This window comes from Amphiura filiformis, chromosome 3 (assembly GCF_039555335.1).
Source record: "Amphiura filiformis chromosome 3, Afil_fr2py, whole genome shotgun sequence".
Classification (NCBI taxonomy): domain Eukaryota; kingdom Metazoa; phylum Echinodermata; class Ophiuroidea; order Amphilepidida; family Amphiuridae; genus Amphiura; species Amphiura filiformis.
In genome coordinates this window covers 46,478,110-46,499,801 of record NC_092630.1, presented here as the reverse complement: position 1 = coordinate 46,499,801, position 21,692 = coordinate 46,478,110, and the positions used below count along the sequence as shown (strand labels likewise).

The following is a 21,692-nucleotide window of genomic DNA, read 5'->3' as shown; positions in this document are numbered from 1 at the left end:
CTAAGGAGCATGAGTATCCAGAGACACACCTGATCCTGATGCTGCTGCTTGAAATTATTTAAGATGTATAATGAAAGACACAGATAAAAGACTAAATCACGTCTGACGTCACTGCCAATCACATTCCCTACGATCCTTGATTGGTTAATAGCACGTAAAAGGAAGGCCGATTTATCTGGTGCCGATCGGAGAAAAGGAATAACAGAAAATGGCAACAACTTACATACTTTTACAAGCCAAAAAACAACTTTTCTAGGCATTGTTGACATGGTGCCTTCTGTAAAGAAAGCAGGTTATGCTAGCACATCTATGACAATGACAAAGGTACCAAAATTTGAATTTGAATGATTTTTATGATCGTCCAGATGAACAAATCACTGAATGGGCCTTTAACAGTTGCAATGCTTACTTACCTCTGCTTCAATTCTTTGTTGCACATAGGTGAAGTACTGTTGTAATCTTGAGTTGACAAATTCACCAAGTTTAGCATGGGCTACCTGTTCAAGCTCCTCTTGTTCCTGAGGACTGCAATGTACATTAATTATGTCAATTAATCACATAAATTGTAGTTTAATAACAATATGATAAAAAAATCCATCCAACCCTGAATCCTGATATAAGTTTTTGGTGCAACAGGCTATTCCATTTGAGATACATTTTTATATTTATTTCCAACAGATTAAAGGTGGTACTACACCACACAATTGTGTGAATAATTTTGCATTTTTCTCAAAAAATAACTACACACTGATAACAAAAGTTATGTATATTATAGAGGCAAGGAATCCAATTACTTCACTGAAATTTCATCAGTGATTCAAGACAAGTGGTTCATATATATGTTAAGAAATGAGGTATATTCTAGCGGTACCTCTTTTCGTATCATAAATAACGTACCGCTTGTCTTGAGTCACTGAAATTCCAGTGTAGTAATTGGATTCCTTGCCCCTATAATATACATAACTTTTGTTACCAGTGTGATGTTATTTTTTGAGAAAAATGCAAAAATAGTCAAAAATTTATCAAGGAATTTAGATTTTCTAGATTTTAATATAAAAATGAAAAAATAATCGAGGAATTACGACACAATGATGAAAATATACTATTGTGGACTACAATCAAGTGCAAATTTCCCTGGGACACTTGTTCATATTTCGCGCCCTCTGTTCAATAAAACCTGTCATATGAAGTTCACCATGTGATATTTTATTTGTATAGTTTCCAACCTATTTCGAATCCCCTCCCTCCCCCACCAAATGAGGCGTTTGGTATACAACATTGAATAAGGGGTGCGGGGAGGGTCATTGAACTATGAAAGTGTCCCAGCAAATTTGCACTTGATTGTATAGGGGATGCGAAAAAATAATCTATTAATATCAATAAAATCGCCATAACTCTCGAACGCATTGCTCGATTTTCACAATTTTTTCAGTGATGTCAAGATAATTTCATTATGCAAAATTTTAAAAAAATTATTAAAATAAACATTTTTTTGAATATCAAACCCTGTAATGCATGCATTTGTCAAGGAATATTTGACACATTGATTGCTTATATTAGAAAGGACATATAAATTCTCCTTTGGAAGAATTTACAAACATAATAAAAGCAAACCAAATAAGAAATTAAGAAAATATAGAAATAAATAGAACAGAATCATGATTACCCTATTTCAAATGCTATTATCGGCATGCACGTAAAACCCTTTAATATAGGCCTTCAAATACCCATCACAGACACGCTAATTCAATGTAACAATGCCATGCCAAAAAGTGTATATACAATTGAATACCTGAGTGGAAGAAGGGCCCAACTCCATCAAAACTGTTTTTGAGATATTAAGAAAAAACTTTATATTTGGAAAAGTTTTGTAGACAGAACATTTTCATCTTCAGGGGACCTTTAATACATGAACATACAATAGTACATACATTCGAAATTATATCTGATGTTTCCATGGCAGCGGTACAGGTCTTAATACGAGTTGGAGTTGGGCCCTTCTTCCACTAATATACTGCAAGTGCCAGTTCTGTGTTATAAATAGCTACAGAAATTACGTAATCACCATTAATTGCACAAGTAGAACTCATGTAATATGTTAGCAAGAAAATTTATTGTAGTGAAAAGCAGATTTCATGGATGAACAAAATTCCTCTTTAACCCTATACTTGTGGAAGAAGGGCCCAACTCCATGGAGTTGGGCCTTTCTTCAAGAAAACCATGATTAAGTGTACGTGAAAGACTATTTAGAGAGTGGATTTTGGCTCATCTTTCACACACAAGGAAGATCAGTCTGCGGACAATAAAATGCTGGGTCTAACTCATTTTTGTAAAAAACTGGAGTTGGGCCCTTCTTCCACTCAGGTATTCAATTATATATATACAATTACACATTTTAAATGTGCTTATTATTGGTATTCAAAAATAAAAAAGAGATAAATAGCAGGATTTAAAAGGAAACATATCGGCGACAATGAGCTTCGAACCGTAGCCCTCATGATCACAAGGCAGTAAGCAAACCACTACACCATGGTTGAGCTGTTGTTATTCATGCGAATTTATTTATAACAAGGATAACAAGAATTAATGACCCAATAACGGTCTACCAGAATAATATAACTTAAAAGGTAATATATATTTATTTAACATTATGGTAGACCGTGCTCATTTGGCTTAAATGGAGGAATAATTACCAATAAACATATCAAACAATTAGTGGGTTTTAGCGGGTTCGGCCGTCGGACAAGTTCTAAACTTGTCCGACGGCTAACCCGCTTAAAAACCCACTAATTGTTATGAATTCCGTCGTAAAAGCCTATCCCACAATTTAAACATATCAAAGTTAGGAAGGTATGTATAATGTGACCGTGTATATTCAAAATATCGTTAGATAAATGCTGAATACTGACCAAAACATGAGTTTTAATGAATGAATGCATTAGATCGAAGCTCAATAACACAATACAGTAGCATTGCAATGATAGGATTAAATGCGCTGAAATCGAGTGCAATTGTCATCAGTCTCCCGGTGGCATATAGTTACTGGCCTTGCTGCTCGCCCCCGAGATCTCGAGTTCGAATCCATGTAATGCTGTTTTTCCTTCTTTCCTTCTTTCTTTCTTTCTTTCCTTCCTTCCTTCCTTCCTTCCTTCACCATGTGATATTTTATTTGTATAGTTTCCAACCTATTTCGAATCCCCTCCCTCCCCCACCAACCAATGTTGGTTGAAAAATATAGGCCATTTAAAAAATGAGGCGTTTGGTATACAACATTGAATAAGGGGTGCGGGGAGGGTCATTGAACTATGAAAATGTCCCAGCAAATTTGCACTTGATTGTAGGTCTAAATATTGTACTTACTAAAACTGACTACATATTATACTTACTCTCCTGCTTGTCTATTAACAAAGAGTTCCTTATAAGAGGCAATGAGGAGACAGATGTTACTTTGAAAGCCATTACACCCGCTATCAATAAACTCAAGTATATCCTGAAAAGTAAGCAAAATGAAAATTATGATCATCAGAAAATCACAATTGTATACATCCATATCAATATGGTGCACTTGTCGACTGCTTCATGTACCTCTTTTTTCATAATAGCTAGTAATAACTACCAGGCTCATCTCTAGTGGCAGTCACTTCAAATCATCCACAAGTAATATGATTTTGGAATGTTTTCTGTATTTTTTAACCATGTGATTTTGGGGATGATTTGAATTGACCTCCACTTGAGATGAGTCTGGTATTTGTTCCTAGCTGTTGTGTAAAAAGAGACACATGTATAAGCCAACAAGTGCATCCTTTTCTTATGGATGTACACAAATGTAATATAATTGATCTTGGGCAGCATATTTGCTTTTTTTTCTAGCGGCTGATGAGGGTTTTCACCACTTACCATCGGCATACGTTTCATCATCTTCTCTGATGGTCTTTCAGACTCATCACCCTTCTTCTCTTTAGATTTGTCGTCTGATTTGATCTCTTCTTGTTCCTTGGTGGGGTCAACCTGGATGGCTATCTCTTCCAAATCTTCATCTAGTTTTTGTTTAGCACTAGTAATGTAAAAGACAGTAACCAATAAGTATTTCAAATGTATTTTTTAAAACTTATGACTATGAAGAGCAAAATTGTTCACCTGATTTGTTGGGCATGGCCTTTGTTTTCCTTCCTCTTTTTCTTTAATTATGTTCCTTCTTTTTTTCTCCATACAGGCCAACATGCTTATAAGCTTTTAAGCTTGGCCAGAGCAATTCACTTACACCTGGTCCCATCAGGACCCAAAGCATGTGTCTGCCCAGACTGACTGGTTAAACAAACACACAGACTAACAGACAGCTTTTTGACATTTGCATGATCATGAAGTAGTTTGGCCCATATTAACCTGAAACATAAATTGTCACCATAAGTCAAAGGATCTGGGCCACTCATGTCAAAATATTTGCGAATGCAAGCATTATACAAGAAACACATATACAGTATTCATCCAATGTATGAAATTGTCGTAAAACTACTGATTTGGAACTACAAGAAAAACGTATGTCAATACTTACTATGTCACTACACCATTTTTCACGCTGATGTGGCAGTGACAGCTGTTTTGCATGCGCATCTATGCGGCGTCTTATAAGCATGTGTGTGCGTACGCCAGCTCTTTGATTGAATGTAGCTATCTGAAGCTGTGCCCAGTGAAATGCGCACTGCATGACGTCACTGCCACATCAGGGTGATATATGGTATAACTACAATAATACAACCTGGGCCACTTATGTCAAAATATTTGTGGATGTACACACATGTACAAAAAATACAGTTCGTAGTATTTGATACATGATATTGCCACACCAATATAATTATTAGATGACAGATTTGGTACTACAGTAAAACCATATGCCAATACTTACTGAGCCAGGAATTCATCACACAGTTCATCAGGTGGTTCTTTAAGCTGTAGTAATAAGTCTACACTTTCTGCAAGTTGCTTAGCACTGGACTATAAGAAGTAGAAAAGGAAGGATTTTTATTTGTCGGAATTATGTTACACAAGATTGCCTTTGGATGTGTTGATTGATTTTAATTTGGATAGCACTTACAAAATGTATAATGAACTACTGTTGCTATATTTAATTCTCGGACTAAAAAGATATGTGCCGAGCATTATGTCAATATGTACATGTGCATATTTTGCAAAAGTTCCGACCTCAATGACCGGCTGCTTAGTAACAACGCCGCTTAGTAACAACACCATGAAGCATGATTGGTTTAATGCTTGTGGGCACACTTTTTGGTTTCAATTTGTTCATGTTGTGTCCAAGAATTAAATATAGCAACAATCCCACATTACATTTCATGGTCTGTAAACATCTTTTGATTTGTTTGAATCAAAATTTCCAAACTGTAAACATCGCTTATTTCAAGGGTTTTTTTAGCTGGCTTCCTGCTTGGCTATTTTTTGGCAGCTATGTCAGCTGAATGTGTACGGCAGATCATCTTGCATATGCTATATTACTTCAAACAGACGTGTCATCACATTGACACACATTTATTGATTGCTGTTGATATATTTGATTCTCGGACATGACATGTACATTGAAAGCACAGAGTGCATCCCACAAGCGCACCAACATTGTAAACTATGCACTGCTTGAAAAAAATTCAACCAATCACGCCACTATGCAGCCAGTCACTCATGTCAAAGCTTCTGTGAAGTGCACAGTCACTATGCACACACAGAAAGGCGCATACACATTTGTCCGAGAGTTAAAAATAACAGTACCGATTTTGTATATATTCACCAGACATACATACCTCTCTATCTCTGAATTGTTCCTTTAGTTTTGTCCTGAGTTCATTGACTATCTCACTACAGTCTCTCTCTATGCCATGGAATGATGGCATATGTTGATACTGTATCAGTACTGCCCTGGCTTTCACATAATACCTGTAATGAAACATAAGCAATTTGCAAGTTATGATGAATATACTTTTATATCAGACAAATTTTCAACTACCAAATCTATCTATATTTCTATATTAACACCGTACCAAGTCAGCATCTTGGATACCATGGAGAAAGAGAAACACTTGGATAAGAAGATAATATTTTGTACTAAAACAACGGTAATAAATGGTGAGTCTTCAAGTGAGGTTTATGTGGTCTCCGGGGGCCCACATGGGCCCACTGCTCTTTTTGTTATCCATGAACATCATTGGAGTACAAAGCTAGTTGCAGATGACTGTATTTCGGACATACTTTGTGGAAACCTGTTTCTTACCTTACAGCTTGACTGTAGGCCTTCATCTCAATACATTTCTTGAGTCTAGCTGGTAGTTCAAACAGGAATTGAAGCTGAAAATAATACAAAGTATGAAATTGTGATATAGTCATGCATGTTTGATAAAACAAACAATATATTAAATTAGTTATTGAGTTATTGACACTAAGATGCATTTAAGGTTATTAATTATTTTAAACTGTTGTAATTTGGTAATTCACAGCATCTTACGAATGGTAGTGAGCTTTGACAAAAAGTGCATTGCTCAATTCATAGCGAGTGTGTAGAAGAATTAAAATATCACAGATATACTTTTATAGGTGCTGTAGTTCTTTAGTTACGTTGTAAAGAGGGCTGAAACAACAACACTTTTGTAAAACGTACATGACTCATTTACAACAATAAATTAAGCAAGTTTGAAAAGTATATGATTTGTAGAATGAACTTTTGCAAAACATCAAGGTGTTGTTTTTCAATAATATATTGATCTAGATAATGATAATCAATTTTTAGGTTGCTTCGACCAACAATACCTTGTCTACCCTTAAACTACTTAAAAAGTGAATTCACCAATTCAAAATTTACTTCAATGCCTGGCAAACATTAAATTACTGGTACATGCATAATTGTGCTCTGTGTAATGCATTATGATGACATGCTAAGCACTACTTGCTCAAACCTTTGAAAGGTTCAATTAAAAATGCTAATTATCGTTCAATTTTGTACCTTTGCTAATAAATGCCACAGGCACACTCTTTTGGTATCCCTTGCATAACAATCCAACTATGGTGGATTTACCATGGTGTTATGCACATAGCTTTTTTTGTGTGTTCAGACTCTCTGCCCTATCATCTTAAGCTCATAAATATTTTCAGTAATTCAATCACTAAACTCCATTCCATGACCATATTAATGTTTGCTCTGCTATAATTAATTGGCCAAAATTATTTGGTTTTTCTTATTGTGTGAGCAAGGGTGAAAATATGTGGCAGACAGGAGCTGTTTAGCCCCCAGAAACTCTAAAATGGCCCCTGGTTCCATCTCACTTTTAGTTGACCAGGGGACACTTTTCTCACAAAACTGGCCCCTGGATAGTGAACTAAAAATATCAAATTCAAAGCAACTAGTGCTTATTTAACTCCATCCAGCACATCTTTATTTTTATTAGCCCCTTGGTGATTGGAAATGGCCCCTGGTTCCAAATTAAATTTGTTGAACCAGATGCCATTTTATGTAAAAGTAGCCCCTGATCCATCACTCCCAAATCTTGGTGAACCAAGGGCCACTTTTTTGCTCAATGGCCCCTGGTTCATGTTCTTATTTTCACCCTTGTAAGTGCCTGCACCCAACAGCATGCACACCATTCTACGCCAGTCTCTTATATCAATACACAATGTTATGAGTCTCAGTTTTTCCCCAATTATAAGCCAAGCAAACTTTAGTATTGAGTGAAAATGGCTTACCTTCTTTAACAAAGTATGCACACTGCTTAGTTTTGTAATCTGTTCTCTTCTGTCTTGTAATGTTCCACTGATACTTGCACTGAATTCTGTGATGGTATCCATGTTGGAGGCTAGACTATCCATCTCTTCCTCCATCTTCTTGAAATCAGTCTTCATCTGATTACAAAATATATTTAAAAATTGGCCATGAAACAGGATGACTAGCATGATTAACCATAAGGAGTCAATATTGAGCTGTAAACATTGATCTTTTGTTTGCAATAAAGTTAGCTGAATGAGTAAGCACAAGCAAGGTTGTAGCTAAGTTAAGTGCTGGCTAATTTACTACCAGAAAACACCTGTCTGGGACACCCATCTGGGACAAAACAGTGTTAACTATCAAACAACAAAAACCGCCATCAACGATGGAGTGAATGTTATGCCTTTCTTTTATGGTGTTGTATGTTGCTGTTAAATTCCAGTTTTATATGCATGTAGAAGTGAAAAGATTTTTGATATTTACTAAATTCTGCATTATAATCATATAATATTTACTCAATTTTGTGGCGATCGGAAGGAAGTTTATTAATATTTTGATTGAGTGGTGGTCGGCAAATGCTAGTGTGGTTACAGCCGACTGGCGTAGCTACAACCCTGGCCACAAGATTCTGTTATGTGACAGTGCAATTTCGAGCCATGGCAGTGTCATTACAATGTTAGGTCCCTCTTGTGGAACACAATTCAGCTAGCTTGAAATATTAGGGGCAAACTACTTACTGCTAATTGCCTCTCTGTTCCCTGTAAAAACTTGAGGAGCTGATGATAGAGAATGTTATGATTTAGCTAGGGTGTGCGCTTATTAGTGGCAAGTCTCTGTATTGTTGCTTGTTTTTTGGCATGATTTGGGACCACTGCGGTCAGGGTAAATGGGCTATTTCAGTTGAAATCCATACATCACCTAGATGGAAGACATGACCTTAATCTCCCACATAGGGAGTGTAAATTGGAGCAACCCATTCATGTAACTCCATTTGAAATCTACACTCCCTGTGTGGAATATTAAGGGCATTTCTCCCATAGGGGTGTGTGGATTTCAACAGCCTTGTGGGGTTGGTAAGGAAATATAAATCACACTGTTTTTTATCAGACCAAACTCTGAAAATCAATTCTGACTTACCTTTCTGATAGTATCCGTAGCACTAATGAATTTGTTGTAGTTTTCATATACCAAAGTCTGCATGTCGCTATCTAATGAGCGTATCTCTGAAATGAAAGGATTACAATCTTAATCATTACAAAACTGAGAGATGATAAAACTCAGAGGTTTATAACTGTAAATGCAATCATTTTAATTCATAAACATATGTTTCCAGAACTAATTTGATACACCAAGTATGTATGATGGCATATTTTGTTTGTAAAATTGGGTTGATTATTTGTAAAACTTTTGTTGTTGGATGAGGAAAGCAGTTTTTTCTTGAGATGTGACTTTACAAATCAGGAAAATGGAATCAAGCTGGTAATTCCTAAAAAGGCAGAAAAATTCAAAAAAAATTCTTGACTGTTGAACTGCCACAAGTCTTTCTGGGTCAAATTAAAACTTATTATTTTATACTAATTACACACACTTCATGAATGCTACATACGTTTGACCATATCAGATTCTCTATCAATCAACTCCGTCAATCGTTTCTCTTTCATCAGTTTAGCCAAGTACACCTCTGGGTTGAAGTGAGCACCATTAATGTCCACTGGATTCAGACTACCCTGTGCTCCTGCTGTCTCATCATCCAAGCCATAAAACATCTTAAGCATTCCATGCTTACGACGTCTCCTATTCTCCTCTGCCGAGATGGATTCTCTATCATCACCTGCATTTCCTGCAATTAACAAAATAAGTTTTCATGCCAGTTGAAAGTTGCATTAAAGCATTAATATGACTGACAGGTTGTGCTCTATTCATCTTCATTACAAATACCTCCTTGCAAATACATCATAGTTTGAAAGTAAAATATGAAGTATAAACTTTGAGGCCAGCAAGGATGCGCTACCTATTTTTACCGACAACACATTTTTGATTGCATGTTGCCAAAATTGCACTTCAATAACATTTTGGACTGTTCAAAATAGGCAACTTCATGAATCAGACATGACAGTTGAGTTGACTTCCATCCAAATTTCAACAGACAACATGAATAGGTATAATACAATCGTTCTAAGAGATCCGTCTTCTGTAGATTACGTATTAGTGCTCATCTATTAAGGATTGAGAGAGGCGTTATTCTTCACCAAAAATCCCACCAGAGGATAGACTTTGTGTGTATTGTGACCTTAAGGAAGTTGAAGATGAATTCCATTTTATTATCGTTGCCCTTTTTATACCAATTTGCGTAGATAACATGTATAAATATTTAGATGATGCCTTTAATTTTCTAATTTTACCAGACTTAAATAAATTCAAATTAATAATGAGTGCTAATGATCATGAAACTGTTCATGTAGTAGCTAATTTTATTGCATCAGCATTTAATAAGCGTACGTTAAGCACCAGTAGGACTAACTAATTGCATTGTTTAGTCAATCTAGCAGTCAAGTTATTATATTTGTAGCATAAATTACTTTATAATTAATAGTTAAAACTATTATTTTGTATAAGTTATTTTAATGTTTTTCATGTTTGTATTTATGTATATAGTGTTTCTAGTGTTTTTTTTTTATTATACCTTTTGTGAGGTGAATGTCAATAAAGAATCTGAATCTAATACAAAAAAAATTGAACTTTTTTTGATTCTCATCAAACTAGTCTCATATTAACGAGCTAAATGAAAGAAAACTGATGAGCTATAAATGAACGTCATACAACATGTGGTTGCGGAGATATGCTAATTTGAATGTTTTCAGCCAATTTCCTGTACAAACTTTTATGCTTATAGGCCTGACCATGACTGGGGGTGGGGCGCATCCGGTATGATGGGGGAGGGGGGGACACAGGCCGTTTTTGGCCATTTTTCTATTTGATTTTTGATTTGAAATGTAATAAAACTTTTGATTGAAAATGTAATAAAAATCATAAAAGTTATGTACGACTTTTGAACACCCTGTATCTAAGTTAGGCAACATAACTTATCATTACAAGTTTACTTTTTTTGAAAGCCTACAATGTTATATTAGCACATCTAAAAAGGTTTTAGCAGAACTGGTGTTTATGTTAGTAAATAAGAGAGGAACAAAATTGTATACTTTTTTAACCAAAATTTAACTTTCCCACCCTATATGACATTTGTGGCACCCTATATATTGACCAATTGTTTGTGTGTGTGTATTCCTAGTACCGTACTCTAAGCTTTACAGTGATATATAACTTTATACGGTAGGGTTTTGATGAACAGTTTATGAATTAGATCATTTAAGGGGGTACTACACCCCTGCCCTTATTTGTCACCAATGCGCTATAATTTTTGAGAAAAACACAAAAATAAGCAAAAAATTGGCTAGGGGTGTAGTACCCCCTTAAGTACAAAAACATGTACATTGTTCAATTTTTCAGTATGTAACGCATTTGGCCCCCAATTCATGGCGCACAACCTTGAGATGAGCAGGCACCAGATGAGCCCTATTCCAAAGATCATTGCGGAAACTCAAGGGCCAGTTCACTTGATCATCAGAATGGGGTCACTCCTACTCAAGTTAACCCTCCCCCCATGAGGTAGCATCATAGGAGTACGTGCCCCCCCTATCTATTTGAAAATTTAGAAAATCAAATAGGAAAATGGCCAAGAAATGGCCTGTGTCCCCCCTCCCCCCATCATACCGGATGCGCCCCATCCCCAGTCATGGTCAGTGTGATGCCCCCCATAGGGCGACTCACGCTATGCCACTACCCTCTCCCACCCCAGAATCTAAATATATTTACAATTTTTAACATTAACTTTCTTCCCCAAATTTGGACCCTTTTGACCAAAAAAGCGTAAAAAACCTGATTTTTTTGTCCGCTACGCTCGCAAATTCTGAAATTTTGGGACTTTTTATATTTTTTTGGGAGGTGCGGTCACCATGGTCACACCCCTCACCCCCCTGCGTACAGGCCTGACAGCCATTCCATTGTATAAAATATCAAAGCTGACTGACTGAAAAACATTAGCAACAGAGTCTAGTATCGAATGCGTAACTATCGTGTGCAAATTCGAAGCTATAGTTCTCGAGTATTGAGTTTATTTATAGTCATCACATCTGTAAACATGCATCACTGCTGGATAAGCTTACCATCCATGAATGATTCAGTCATGATGGACATGTTGCAAGCTTATATTATCAATTCACCGGTACATTCATGAACCCCACCTTTTACCCTTTCTGTGCAAAAATTATTTGATCATTACAATTACAAAATCTGTTAGAGAATCAATCATTTTCATGATCAAAACAAACATGAAAACATCACAAACCTTCCCTGGACGTCGCCATTTTTGTTATGCCGCCCTCTATTGAAACTGTTGAAAGCTGTTGAAAACCGATCACCGATTTCTTTGCCAACCGATGGCAGTCTTTCATTTATCGGTTTCCGCCTGGTTTCCATAGCGACAGACACACACCGCGACATAAGTGAAGTAAAGTTTGTTTACAAATAAACAACTTCACAAGTTTGGCTGCAGTATTTTATCATCATGATCATCCATGCATCACACATGTTTTAGTAAAAATGATAACTCACGAACGCAGTTCTTATTTTTGAATTATCACACCGTGCAGCGATGTCTTCCAGTAAAATTTAAAATACCAGTTCAGCTGAGTTGGAGTGATATTCATCATTGTTTATTGGAAATTTATTAAGTTTAAGCTTAAAAATCCAAATTATATTTTTAATCAAAAACAGAAACAGAAATGCCAAAATCAAGAAAGTGTGCACCATCCACAGCAAATGATGGGATATGGGTAAGTGAATTTGTTTTGACGTTTGTTAAAGATTTAAATATAAGCTTACTTACCATGCTTATGTTATTTAGATGTGCTCATTTGTTTTTTAATATGATATGTAATTTATGTATAGAGATTAGAGATAGTCATTGTGACGTCAACGCCGCCATCTTGTGGGTACGGAGTGCCTTGTTGCTAAGATCACCGCGTTGATAGGTACGTTCATAAAATTTTGAAGTTCAATATTTTTAGCTGAAAGTTCTTTCATTTGAAAGAGAATCAAATTACCTAAACAATAACTTAGGGGTCAATCATGTTTCTAGTGCATATACTAGAACTGTCACGGTGAAATAACATGGTGCCAATTGCTTGTTGATGGTACCAGTATGTTCATTGGATCATATTATAGATCGCAGACAGCGACTACTGACTTTAAAAACCTGAATGACTCGTTAGTAAAGATTTACTGAAGAAAATAAATCCCCTCATATAATTTTAGGGGTGATTTCAATTTACCCAAAATGACATGGAAATCGCCCATCATTCCAACCAACTCTCTGCAACAAGAGATCATAAACATTGCTGATGATTTTGGATTAGAACAACTGGTTATGTTCCCCACACGTCGTGCTGCAAATGGAACTGAAAACATTTTAGATCTTTGTTTCACCACGCACCCGTCACTTGTGAGGAATATTCAGCCGCACTCTGGCTTTTCTGACCACGGTGCAGTTGTTGCTGAATTCAATATTAAGGCACCCATTCCATCAAAACCACCGAGAGAAATACATCTGTGGAAGAAAATGGATGAAGAAAAATTTCAGAAGGACGCCCATGACTTTGCAGACAAATTTCTGAATTCTCAACCAGAGTCCAAGTCCGTTGAGGAAAATTGGTGCTCCTTCAGAGACTCTATGTGCAACTTGATTGATGAAAATGTTCCAACTAAAATGGTGTCTGGCAATCCTCGTGTCCCATGGCTCACAACAAGACTCCTAAAACTTTGTAGGAAGAAAGAGAGGTATTATAATAAAGCAAAGAAACTTGGAGGTGTTGGAAGATGGGAAAAATACAAGAAAATCAAAACCGAGGTTAACAAAGAACTAAGGAAAGCTAAGCGTGCACATATCGCAGATATTTCTGAAGCAGGAAACAAAGAATTTTGGAAATACATCAAGACCCGTCATAAAGATAATGTTGGTGTTCAAAGCCTGAAGATTAACAACCAGACTGTGACTGACGACCAAGGGAAAGCTGAAGCCTTAGCGAATCAATTCCAAAGTGTCTTCACAAGGGAGGACAATGATATTCCTAGTATGCAAAAAGCCCATTTCGGACATGCCTGATATTGACTTTTCTGTGAATGGAATCATGCGAAACTGCTAAAAGACATAGACATTTCAAAGGCCACAGGACCTGACAAAATCCCAAACAGAGCTTTAAAGCTGGCTGCTGAACAAATTGCACCTGTTCTTAGCTTCATCTTTAGACAATCATACGACCAGGGTATTTTACCAGAAGACTGGCGCAGAGCAAATATAGCTTCCATCTTTAAAAAGGGCTCAAAGAGTGACCCTGCAAATTACCGCCCGGTTTCACTAACCTGCGTGTGTTGTAAATTGATGGAGCATATCCTGGACAGCCAACTTATGAAGTATTTAACAGCAAACTCAATCATCACTGATTTCCAACACGCTTTTAGAAGCGGCAGATCGTCTTGAAACGCAGTTAATCGCCACGATTCACGACCTGACTGAAGCACACAACGACAAAAAGACTTGTGATATTGCTATACTTGATTTTAGCAAAGCATTCGATGTAGTTCCGCACCGTAGGCTATTACAGAAGCTAAACTACTATGGGGTTAGAAATAAAACGCTCAACTGGATTGAATCTTTTCTCACAAACCGTCACCAAAGGACTGTTGTGAATGGGAAAACATCAGATTGGATGCCTGTATTGAGTGGTATCCCACAAGGCACAGTATTGGGGCCTCACCTGTTCATACTCTTTATTAATGACATCACGGACTCCGTAAAAGCGACGGCAAGATTATTCGCTGATGATTGCATTATCTACCGTACCATCTCAGACCAGAAGGATGAAGAGTCTCTTCAACAAGACCTGAATAGCCTGGTAAATTGGGCTGATAAATGGGGCATGAAGTTCAATGCCGCAAAATGCAATGTCATGAGAATATCAAGACAAAGAACTCCAGGGAGTGCAAACTACACCATGATGGGGGAACATCTTCAAGAAGTTACAAATCATCAGTATCTAGGCGTGCATATTGAAAACAATCTCAAATGGAACAAGCAAACAAAACATGCTTCTACTAAGGCAACAAAAGTGCTCAATTTCATCAGGAGGAACTTTTATAACTGCTCCAAAGGTGTTAAAGAGAAGCTGTATCTAACCTTGGTTAGACCACACCTCGAGTATGCCTCGATAGCATGTAATCCAGTCACAAAAGAAAACACAAAACTCCTCGAAATGGTGTAAAGACGCGCTGCACGCTTTGTCTTAGGAGACTATGGAAGAAAATCAAGTGTGAACAATATGCTTCAAACCTTAAATTGGAACACTTTGGAGCAGAGACGTGAAAAGCAACGTTTATGTGCTTTTCACAAAATAATTCATGGTGGATTTGAACTTGAATTGAATAAATACACCACCAAGAAAGTTGACAGACCAAGACGGACGCACAACCAACAATACCAGAGCAACTCTAATTTCATCACAACAAGCCAGTTCGCTACATCATTTTTCCCCTTACAATTTCATCTTGGAACCAATTACCCCAATCGACTGTAGACATCAAAACAACTGAACCCTTTAAACAAGCTATTTCAGAAGTGGACCAGACCTCAACGACGACGACCAGAAGTAAACATTAGCGCCCCACACTCTCGTCAGCCCTGTGTTTCACTTCCACGAGGAGGTCTACGGGGAGAAATTCTACAAGGTACAAGGTATACTTTTGAAGTTACAGACAAAAATAGTGTCACCAAATTGTCCAAAATTTTGTGTGTGAAATTGTGACAGCCGGCACATGTACAATGTACACTACTGTATGTGACCCCAGATGACCTCCTATTCTTTACTGTAAGAAAGCTGTTTTGGATGGTCTTGATTTGCACACAAATTGCTTTTTGCGCTTTAACGAAGCGTCCACTTGGTGGAACATAGATTGCACTATGTGATAGCTTATGAATCCATTATTATGCCAGTACCAACATAAGTCAACATCACTTAGGTTTTGGTTGTCAAAATTAATTTTTAGTAATTTTTTCCATTGAGCCCCACAGTAAAGCCATTTTTGGACCGTACAGGCACACTCCACTTCCCTATGGACGAATAGCGCCACCTATAGTGTGTGATGTGAGCCTGACTAGCGTTGACGCTTGATTGAAGAGGTACGTCACACGCTGTGACTTCCGTGTAATCGTGGGCGTAATGTCTAACGCATGACATGCAGAACGCCAGTACCAACAAGATGGCGGATCCCGCGGAAAAGGCTGACGGCCTCTATTGTATGTGTATCTGATACCATTCATATATCATGATATGCACTATACACTATTTTTAATCTCATGATCTGTTTCTGTAAACTTTTGATGAAAGCGTATATTTACTGCGTTGAAATGCACTAGCTGCTGAGGCCAATCTGCTATTGATGAATGGAAATTATGAATGAACTTTGCACAGCAGCACGCATTCATGCGTTCTTAACACTGAGCTCTGACTTTGTCTTTGCAACATCATGGTTAAACAAAGGTTTACAATTACAGCAAAATTTTATGCTACCGGTACCGCTATAATATATGTTTGGTTATTGGTAGCCTGGTGGTTTTGGAGAACAGTCAGTCAGTCACACTGCAATGTTCTCTTGGTCGGAGTGCCATATTCCTCATGTTTGTCAAATGGGACACCCTTGCAAAATCCTTTAGTTTTACAATTTAGGCAAACTTGCTATTCTGTATTATTTTGCGCAAGGTCCCATGCATGCACACATTTGAGGTCACACAAGTAAATGTGAGGACTAACACGTAAGGTCTTTGCATATTCGCAGTGCCCGTTTTGGTGCTGTTTATAGCGTAACAGCAACTGGGGTTCTGATTTTCTCAATGCAAGTCAAGTGACTTTAAACTAAAATTTCCATCTGAAGATAATGCATGGGATGTATGTAAATTACAAAGGGGTGAGGCGTGGTGGAACAATCAGATTATGTTTGTTTTGCATCAGATAAAAATAATCAATGGGTAAAGAAACTATAGAAAAATTACCAAATTCGTGGACATCGTGGAACATACTCTTTGCGCGGCTGTGCGTAGTAAGCAGTTGTACGCAGATAGCCTCGCTAATATGGACGCGTGAGAGTAGCGTTATGCAGCGCGTGTAGTTAGCATGATTAGTCGCGGAGTAACAAGCGTAGTTGAATGTTCCACGATGTCCACGAATTTAATATTTTTTCTATAGATGTAATTGTTAAATCATTTAATTTACTTACCTTTCTTGCAGTTTCAAACTCGTGGTTGGTCAGATCCAGCTTTGCTGCGTGACTCTTCTACCAGCACTGGTATAATGCTAAGTACAACCTACAAACCTGAAGCCTTGAGCTACCCAAAACCACCACCACAACCATTCTCAACATTAGCACAGGTAAGAACAGGACGTTTTCTCACTTCAAACAGAGAGTGAAGATGATGTTGGATGAGAACTTGGGTTTCTGGACTGGGATGATACCAAATTACATTTTTAGATGCATTTGGCTTTATCCTATGCTTCTTTAATTCATTGATCAAAATACAACATAAAATATCCGCTTGACATAATTCTATCTCAAAATTTTTAACTAGTACATGAACAAAATAATTTTGTTAATTATAAAAAGCATATGAAATTTGTGTGTCACATACATCCCATCAATGGATGGCAGTTTCTCAAAACAAGAAAAACAAGTGATTATAATTTGATTTAACTCTTGATCTCATTATTTATCTTATTATCTTTTCTTTCTCCATCCAGCCTGACTATATGGAGTGCAATCCATTTTCCTCGCATGACAACAGACACTCGTTCCAGGATCATGGCGTCTATTTTGGGCATGTAAGTAATGTAGTTGCTTCTGATGATCATCTTTCAAAATGAACTGAATGAAATTTTCATGAAGTTGAAGCTATGCATGCTTGGTAACAAGTTTTTGAAAGGTTTGAGCTGAACAGCGATCCATTGTAAAAACCCTTTCCAAAAGACACATATGAATTCCTTAATTTTAGATCTCTAACTCTGAATAACAGCATTGTGCTCTAAATTAGAGTCTGAAGTTTACCGTTTTCTAAAATCCATTTTCCGTGTTGTAATCTGTGTTGTAAAATTTGTAAATCCATGTTTTATGAATAAAGCTTAAAATGTATAAACAATGATTGTGAATGATATTAATGTCACAATAAAGACGTATTCAATATTGCAATAAATTCTCACAATAATAAGCCAACTGTTACGATGGATAGGGGGTCAGTTTATGCCTTGGTAATATACCTTTATTTCGGTATTATTGAACAGAATTTTTATCATAATAATTGACACACACAACTCAAGATTGTTTTTATTTCTCTTATCTTTTGACAATTTTTGTCACATCATACAAAAATGTCATTTTCCGTGTTGTACCTCTGATTCCGTGATTTTTTTCCATTTTCTGTAAAACGGAAACAGAAAACTTCGGATCTACTCTAAATACTTGTCAGTAAAACTCACTTGATGGATTGTTTGAAAAGACAGCTGTCATATATTAAAACTGATAAGTCATCTATCAACACTTTTGTAATGTAATGGGCTATTCCAGTTAAAATCCATACACCCCCTATGACATGACCTTCCACACATCTGAATGGGTGACTCCATTTGAAATCTACACCCTATGTCAGAAGTCATGTCTTCCATTGGATGTGTATGGATTCAATTAGATTAGTCCATTGCAAAAACATCACTTTAAATTATTTCAAAGTCCTGCATAATTATTATAAGTTTTTGATTGTTAATGCTGATTGCTAATCAATTTTAATTCATGATTTCTTGAATTCAGGGTCTGGGACGACATCATTTTTATGGCAGTGTAAATCAGCATGAGTCAGAGGACCCTGTCACAGGGAAATCTTCACAAAGACATTTCAACTCATCGTACAGGGAAACGTATCAGGGTAAAGCGTGTAAAACGCCCCCTACCAGGAGGCGATTTCCAAAGGTGCATAATGAAGCCAAGGAAGGCCGGATTAAACTACACACAACAACGACAGACTGGTATAAAGCACCTGATGTGCCATATAAGACATCAACACAGACATTAGTATCTAGTAAAGAACCACATCTGAAGCCAAATCCATGGAAATATTCCTACCAATCACTAATGAAGGAATAAGAAAATGGCTACTTCAAAAAATGAAACTTCATTTGTTTCAATGATTCAGGTGAATTTATTTAGCAGTAGATCAACCATTGGATTTTCCATGCTACAGGTTGTAGATCAATAATGTTAAAACTTGTCTTCCAATTTCTGTGCAAAATAGTGCACAATAAATGATATTTTTGTAATAATCTTGTTTGTTGTCTTGGTTATCACAATTCGTGCACTTGCCAAAGAGGATCGTAACTTTTTAAAGGAAAATCAGTTTAACTTGAATAAAGGAAAGGTGACACCATTTACTTGCTGGCATGTGGTCACCGCATTGTTAAAAAAATATTTTTTAATCACCACATTGTGGTGATTTAAAAAAAAATTAATTTCTCATTTGTGTTCAGTATCTCCATGACAGTTGGCTATATTTTGGTTTACCTCAAGTTGGTAGTGACGTCAAGCTTTCTCAGTCACGCCGCAAGCGTGCCGACGAACTGTCCGTGTATGTATGCTTTGTGCAATTTACACATGCAATTCAATACTACAACCAGCAAAGTAAGTCCCTACCAAACTTGAAGTGAACCAAAGCATAATAATCAAATCAAAATTAAGGAACCATTTTGAGATATTGAACTATTTGCCTTTACACTATTAAATTGTCATAATAGTAAATTTCATACATAAATTAGCAAGGTGTTAATGTTATGACAAAATCTCTGAATGTCAAAATGCACAAGTGTAAAAACTGGTTTGCATGCAGGGCACACACACTTTCTTGAACTAAAACTGGTCATCTTCCGTCAAGTTGAAAAGGGTTCAAGAGAGAATTCCATGGGCCGATTCGTCAATTGCTTTTTATTGCTACCTTTCAACACACAGTCTATGAAAGCTTATGCTAAAAGATATGGTTCCAAGGGGCCATTTCTACCAAAAGGTTCATTCTTTGGTATCAATCAAGAACCTTGCAATGAGATGAGACATAGAAATAAAACCAATCAGTACACAATTATCACAATTTGATGCTGTTCCCGCAGAGAAATGAAAATCCAGCTCAGTGGCATCTTATTGACTAATCTTGCATGTAACAGAACAAAGCACTGGCTAAATTTATGTCAGTTGCAGTAAAATAGTAATTCAGTTCTTTAATTTTCCTATTCCTTTTCCCTATAATATCTAACATGCACTATACTATTTTTCACCTGGCTATTCTGTGACATCAGTGCACATTTCTTGGGGCGCAACTACAAATTGTGTTTATTTGCTCAAAGCGCTGGCGTACACACACCCCCACACAGCATTTGAAGATGCCGCATAGATGCATGCGCCAAGTAGCTGCCACAATGTGTTGATGTCACCGACTCACCAAATCGAATAGTATATTGTAGGGGTGTGCGGAGATTTAGAGTACAGAATCCGCTGAAATAGTGCATGATGGGTTGTGGGGGAGAAGGTTGATGTTTAGAGTACAATCAATTTGTTTGTTTTTTAATTTGTTGATACATTTCATATGTGGTTCTGTGTATTTTTATCAATTTTAATATTCAACATAATACCTATGCCTAGGTAACAGAACAGTCTCAAATAATTGTATTTCTACTTACTTGTTCTTGTAATTTTACTTATGCAAAATAGAAAGCATTTTATGATCAAGATGCAAACTAAATCTTCCATTTTTCCTATTTTTAAACAGATTACATTGCTTTTACCAAAATAAATATTTCTCTTACTAAAACCAAACATAATGTGTTTGTTTGTTTTCTGCTTCCATTTTAATTGTGTTATAGTCCAAAGGCTCAGATGTGTAAAATCACATGATGAACTAATCCTAAGAGTGTTTGCTAGTATCAAATGACATTATACACTGCATAATGCAAATTTATACCAAGCACAAGGGGTTTGGGGCACCATTCATCAATGCAATTCATCTACAGTAAGCCAAACTAGAGCGATAACCGCACCATAGCTGAACCATGTGGCTTTGGCAGTATATTGTGGTAGGCCTATACCACTGTCACCCGGAGTCTGTAATGGACATAATCTCGAAATGTTACTGAAGGTATGACCACCCGAGTGGTCTTAATGAAAGAGGAAAAGTAAAGAATATAAAATAAACTAGAGCAACTGTGCCCTTTGCAAGGGCACGAGGTAAGTTAGGCGGATGACTGTGAGGATCTGATCAAGCAGCAATACTGTGCAGGATAGTATTAATTTTAATAAGACTGTTTCATTAATTGCCGTTTTAATATACCTTGATCGTGAGAAGCTGGCATTTTGAAAACTTGACTTTTGACCTCTGTATGACCCCTTAATGACCTTAAATGAATTTTAAAATATTTAAAACATGTTAAGAATGTCATAAGGATCATTGCATTTCAATTTCAGGTCAATTGAAGCATTTTGAAAACTTGAGCTTTGACCCCTTTATTGCCCCTTAATGACCTTAAATGAATTTTAAAATATTTTCAACATGTTTAGAATGTCATAAGGATCATTGCATTTAAATTTCAGCTCAATCGGAGCATTTTGGAAAACTTGACCTTTGACCCCTTTATGACCCCTTAATGACTTTAAATGAATCTTAAAATATTTTTTAAATGTTTAGAATGTCATAAGGATCATTGCATTTAAATTTCAGCTCAATTGGAGCATTTTGAGAACCTTGACC

The 21,692-nt window shown here is 36.6% G+C and overlaps 2 protein-coding genes across 2 annotated transcripts in view; one reads left to right on the top strand and one right to left on the bottom strand.

Annotated features, from left to right (window-relative positions):
• The window catches only part of LOC140148617 (vacuolar protein sorting-associated protein 51 homolog), a 37,421-nt gene extending 25,164 nt beyond the window's left edge, over positions 1 to 12,257 (bottom strand). The window contains exons 1-10 of the mRNA XM_072170632.1: positions 12,162 to 12,257; positions 9,363 to 9,596; positions 8,894 to 8,979; positions 7,738 to 7,893; positions 6,275 to 6,348; positions 5,808 to 5,940; positions 4,904 to 4,992; positions 3,898 to 4,054; positions 3,387 to 3,490; positions 414 to 525 (exon numbers count right to left, since the gene is read on the bottom strand). Coding sequence (XP_072026733.1) covers positions 414 to 525; positions 3,387 to 3,490; positions 3,898 to 4,054; positions 4,904 to 4,992; positions 5,808 to 5,940; positions 6,275 to 6,348; positions 7,738 to 7,893; positions 8,894 to 8,979; positions 9,363 to 9,596; positions 12,162 to 12,180 — 1,164 coding nt within the window. The 5' untranslated portion in view covers positions 12,181 to 12,257. The remainder of the gene's footprint in view (positions 1 to 413; positions 526 to 3,386; positions 3,491 to 3,897; positions 4,055 to 4,903; positions 4,993 to 5,807; positions 5,941 to 6,274; positions 6,349 to 7,737; positions 7,894 to 8,893; positions 8,980 to 9,362; positions 9,597 to 12,161) is intronic.
• Positions 12,258 to 12,322: 65 nt separating this feature from the next.
• Positions 12,323 to 19,375, top strand: LOC140148616 (testis-expressed protein 36-like). Its single transcript, XM_072170631.1, has 4 exons — positions 12,323 to 12,648; positions 17,152 to 17,292; positions 17,659 to 17,739; positions 18,719 to 19,375. The coding sequence occupies exons 1-4, from the start codon at positions 12,598 to 12,600 to the stop codon at positions 19,049 to 19,051; spliced, it is 606 nt and encodes a 201-aa protein (XP_072026732.1). The 5' UTR covers positions 12,323 to 12,597; the 3' UTR covers positions 19,052 to 19,375.
• Positions 19,376 to 21,692: the final 2,317 nt, after the last annotated feature.

Coding starts and splice junctions, on each gene's coding strand:
- LOC140148616 (XM_072170631.1), top strand. CDS start 12,598: ATGCCAAAATCAAGAAAGTGTGCACCATCCACAGCAAATGATGGGATA. Junction 17,293..17,658: donor CATTCTCAACATTAGCACAG/GTAAGAACAGGA, acceptor TTCTCCATCCAG/CCTGACTATATGGAGTGCAA. Junction 17,740..18,718: donor ATGGCGTCTATTTTGGGCAT/GTAAGTAATGTA, acceptor TCTTGAATTCAG/GGTCTGGGACGACATCATTT.